Raw genomic sequence first — 4,927 nt, forward strand, 5'->3', positions numbered from 1 at the left:
ATCATTTCCTTTGATTAATGATTGATTATGACTAGGGGTGATTACGGATCGGTTTGGATTGGTTATTGGTCAAATTAAAATTAAAAGATTTTAAAGTTATCAAATCAAACTGAATTAAATATAATATACATTTATCGATTTGGTGGTTATTGATTTCGGTTTGTTGTGTCACGATCAAAATTGAGTCGTGAGTGACACCCACACTTAACCTCCTAGATGGGCGAATCAAATGAATTCAATCACAACTTATATTTATCATTCAACTTACAAAATACTAACCATAATGCGGAAACTTAAATCTTCTTAGTGTAAGAAACACAAATTCGTTATAATCTACTATATGTCATTTCCAATACCTGAAAGTCATCGCATCAATGACATCTAATCCTCAAATACTAAATGTAAGAGTATTAAAGACACAGAAATAAATGAAATAAAGTAATTTGTGTCTAAAAACTAAGGTCATCAAGTCATGACCGAGAGAATCCAATACAAGCTTGAATGAATAGCTCACCCTTGAACCTGATTTGTTGAGACTGGCTAGAGCTGAGGGCGAGTCAAAGTCGTTGGTACACTCGTTGCACTCCATGAAAGGAAAACAAAAGTAGGGTTCAATACGAGGCAACATGTACTGAGTAGGTATCACCGCCCAACCCAAAATAGAAACTAATATACAATGAATAATAGTATAAAATCTACTACGACACTTACCAAGTGGCAAACAACAACAACATGAATCAACAACAACAACACTAAAATAAGTATGCAATCAATCACAATATCAAGCACACATATGGGAACTCATGCCTCCACACCATGCTCATTTGGGAAATGAGTTCTTTTAGATTGAGTACATTAAGTTAATTCAATATCTTTTTCCTTTAATGTTATCGCGTCAGAACGTGACACTCCGATTTAATTATACCGTGCAGGAACGTGACACTCCGATCCAATAATATCGTGTCAGAATATGACACTCCGATTCAATAATACCTTGTCAGAACGTAACACTTCGATCCAATTATACCGTGTCGAAACGTGACACTTCGATCCAATTATATAGTGTCGGAACATGACACTCCGATTCAATAATACCATTAATTTATCATTTATCATCACTGTTTTTCAGTTCATTAACAATATTTCATCAAACATTCTTTATTCAAGACATCACTTCGTAGAGAGGGTTTAAGATTATAAATGTCACAGTCTCAGAATTTCAGACCAAGCACAAATCACATAAACAAGCCACATAACCGCACAATCAAGTAAATAGATTACTTCACAATATCACTCAATGCATATCAATCATTATTAAGAGTCAATCTATCAAATAGAATAAAACATAACCTACCTTCACCGGAGAACCGAAGTCAAGCAAGCTACTTCTCCAATACTTATCCTTTCTCAATGTTTGCGAACCTTTTCAATCTATCAAGTATATATGCATAATTTGTAAGTTAACGAGTCTACAAACACTTATATTATTCTGTGTCTAGTCTAGACCCGAAACTCACCCAATTCTATAATTAATTTCCTAAAGTTCAAATGTAAGGATAAATCTTAATTCCTCCAATTAGTATAACTTTAATGGAATTTAAATAATATAATATACTTAATATTTAGTTACCTACCTTAATATATCCAAAACTTATTTTACAATATGATAATTAAAAGAACTAAATTTAGAATAAAAATTAATTGGTTTTGAAATGATAGCCTGCCTCGAGAACAAATTACAGAATGTTACTATATGACCACAATTTAATCAAATCTATTCTTCTCAAATTCCTCAAATTATTTATCAATAAAACTCATTAAATCCTTTAACCGTCCTTAATCATTGTACTTTTAATTTTAAAATATCACCGTAAATGTATAACATAAAATTATAAAAGTGATGAAAGTGACGCACTATTAATTAATTTTAAAATTATTTTCTTTAGCAATTATATTTTTAAACGTTTTAATGCATGCTCTAACATCCTTTGAATTATTAATGCTATGAATTTCCATTGATTATTATAAGCATTAGTAAAACACATGTTAAATATTGTACTGATAAGGTACTAATAATATACAAAGCTAAGTATATGCAAATTTTTTTAATACACTTACCGAACGATCCCTTAAGTGCGCATAAGAATAATATTGAATAAAATATATTAATAATATTTGCATTAATATTATTGGCTGTATTATTTCTTGTACATTGTTAGATATGATGTATTAGAAATAACAAGTCTTACATAACTTTTATAAAAAAAACATTTTTTTTACAAAAATTCTTTAGCTTTGAAAAAATGGAAAATATTTTGAGAAAGATTTGAAGGATAGTTATATCAATAATCAATCTAAGCATTCCTAATACATCGAAATTCCTGGTATTAGTAATGTATACATATTTTTTCTAATAATATTCGACAGAGTTAACGTATAAATTATCTTTTTAATTCACTCTATCAAACGATTTTTGTTGGGTTAGTCGGGCCCACACCAACTATAAATTCACTTTCCTTTGATTGGGCCTGCTATCGACGTGTCGAAATTTTAACGGATTCTCATATAACTATTATTGGTTATGTCAAACTCAAAATAAAAATTTCTCTAACTTGTTTACGTGCCTATATATACCATGCTTGTTATATGCTCAAAGCACCAACAAAATTTAAAAACACTTTGATCATATTAGTCTTTATTAATTATAATGTGCAAAATGGCAACTACTAAGTCTTTTTTAATTTTAATTTTTATGATATTAGCAACTACTAGTTCAACATCTGCTACTTTGGAAGATATGGTGACTATTCTTAGTATCGATGGAGGTGGAATCAAGGGAATCATTCCAGGTGTCATCCTTGAATTTCTCGAAGGAAAACTTCAGGTATCGTAAAAATATTTTTTAATGTATGTGCGTAAGTATGATTTTACTATAGTCATTTCGGGTACCGTTCTTGATTTTCATGAAGGACAACTTCAGATATCATAAAAATATCTTTTCGTGTTTTTGTCTTTTTTTTTACGCTTGAATTGTATTTTTTTCGATGTTTATTAGTGATAATGATTAGTAATAGTACTTCTATTATCTATACGGTCATGATAAAGCTAATTATTAATCAAGTAAATCATCGTTTTCTTATGTTGCAACTTAGTTACTCGTAATAGTAAGTTATTTGGGAATTATTCTGTTTCGATTTATACGACTTACTTTTCTTATCGAGTCAGGAAATGGACAAAAATAGAGATGCAAGACTTGCAGATTACTTTGATGTAATTGGAGGAACAAGTACAGGAGGTTTAATAACTGCTATGATTACTACTCCAAATGAAAACAATAGACCCTTTGTTGCTGCCAATGAAATTGTACCTTTTTACTTCCAACATGGCCCTCATATTTTTAATTCTAGGTACATAAACATATTTATATTCCTCCGTTTTAATTTATTTGTCTAATTTTAATTTGATACGGAGTTCAAGAACGTAAAAAAAGATTTTTGAGTCTATTTTGATATTAAATTGAAGATATGAAAGTTGAAAGTTGCGGTCTTAAACATGTCTAGTTGAAAGTTGAAATCAAAGAGTCGCTATAAAGGAAAAACAGTAATTATATACTTACTCTCTTTGTTTCAATTTATGTGACACTTTTCGTTTTTCGAGAGCCAGACAGTTTAAGTTTAACCTAGAATTTGCGCATGAAATCTGCAAATTTTTTGAAATGAAATGTATATACTTGTAAATTAGGTAAAAAGTACTACAAATCACAATAATTGATAATTCAAAATATTTTGATAAAAAACTAAAATTTACTATCAAAGATAGACTTGTTTAAATCTCGAAAGACGATAAATGCCAGATAAAATGGAGTACATTGTTCTTGGATGGACTAATAAAAAATAGGTCAAACATCTCGAAAGAAAGAAGGAGAATATGTTTTGAGTAATGAATTATAAAGATATTATATTTTCTAAAATTTTCTACCATTATCAAAATTATAAAAATCTCTTCTCAGATACATCTCTATCCCTTCTCAGATACATCTGTTCTCTCATTAAAATAATGTATCATTTGCAATGTATCGAACAATCAAAGAATATATCCAAAAGCAATGAAATATTCAGTATTTTTATACGTAATTGAGTAAACTTAAATAAAATATAATTAACCCTAGATATGTGAGATTTCTGTTCTTTATACTTATATTTAATTTGGTTACATTATATTATGCAGTACTGGTACATTTTTAGGCCCAAGTTTTGATGGAAAATATCTTTTGCAAATTCTTCAAGATAATTTTGGAGAAACTCGTTTGCATCAAGCTTTGACAGAAGTTGTCATCTCAAGCTTTGACATCAAAAGAAATAAGCCAGTAATATTCACTAAGTCAAATGTAAGTTAAAATAATTATAGTGATTTGTACCAAGAAATATGTTTTTGAAATTAAAACAAGTGAATTTTTTATTTATTTTCTATTACGTATGGTAAATAGATACAAAAGATATATATTATCTTAAAAATATGTATATATGGGGTGTGTTTGGTACGAAGGAAAATGTTTACCTAGAAAATGTTTTTTTGAAATATTTTGGACTTATTTTTTTATGTTTGATTTGGTGAGTAGAAAATATTTTTTGAAAAATTATTTTTAGTGTTTGATTTATGAGGGAAAAATGTTTTTGAGAAATATCTTTTATTTTTAATAGAGTAAAAAATAATTTTTGAAATTGAAAATATTTTTTAAAAATAAAATTAGTTTTTTATTTTTGGGGTGGGAGTGGGATATGGGTAAAAAAAATAAAAATTTGAAGTTGAAAATATTTTCACAAAACAAAATTAATTCTTTTGGGGGATGAGGGGTGTGGGTGGGGTCGATGGTAGGGGGTGAAAAAAATGAAATTTTGAAGTTGAAATATTTTTTAAAAACAAACTC

At 28.6% G+C, this 4,927-nt stretch overlaps 1 protein-coding gene across 2 annotated transcripts in view; it reads left to right on the forward strand.

Annotated features, from left to right (window-relative positions):
* The first annotated feature begins 2,657 nt into the window (after positions 1-2,657).
* The window catches only part of LOC107028584 (patatin-08-like), a 6,836-nt gene continuing 4,566 nt past the window's right edge, over positions 2,658-4,927 (forward strand). For both annotated transcript variants that reach the window (XM_027919097.1, XM_027919096.1), the window contains exons 1-3: positions 2,658-2,884; positions 3,226-3,407; positions 4,228-4,387. Coding sequence is in view for 1 of the 2 variants with exons in the window: in XM_027919096.1 (XP_027774897.1) it covers positions 2,708-2,884; positions 3,226-3,407; positions 4,228-4,387 (519 nt within the window). In the remaining variant the exon portion in view is untranslated. The remainder of the gene's footprint in view (positions 2,885-3,225; positions 3,408-4,227; positions 4,388-4,927) is intronic.

This window comes from Solanum pennellii, chromosome 8 (assembly GCF_001406875.1).
Source record: "Solanum pennellii chromosome 8, SPENNV200".
In the NCBI taxonomy this organism is placed as follows: Eukaryota; Viridiplantae; Streptophyta; class Magnoliopsida; order Solanales; family Solanaceae; genus Solanum; species Solanum pennellii.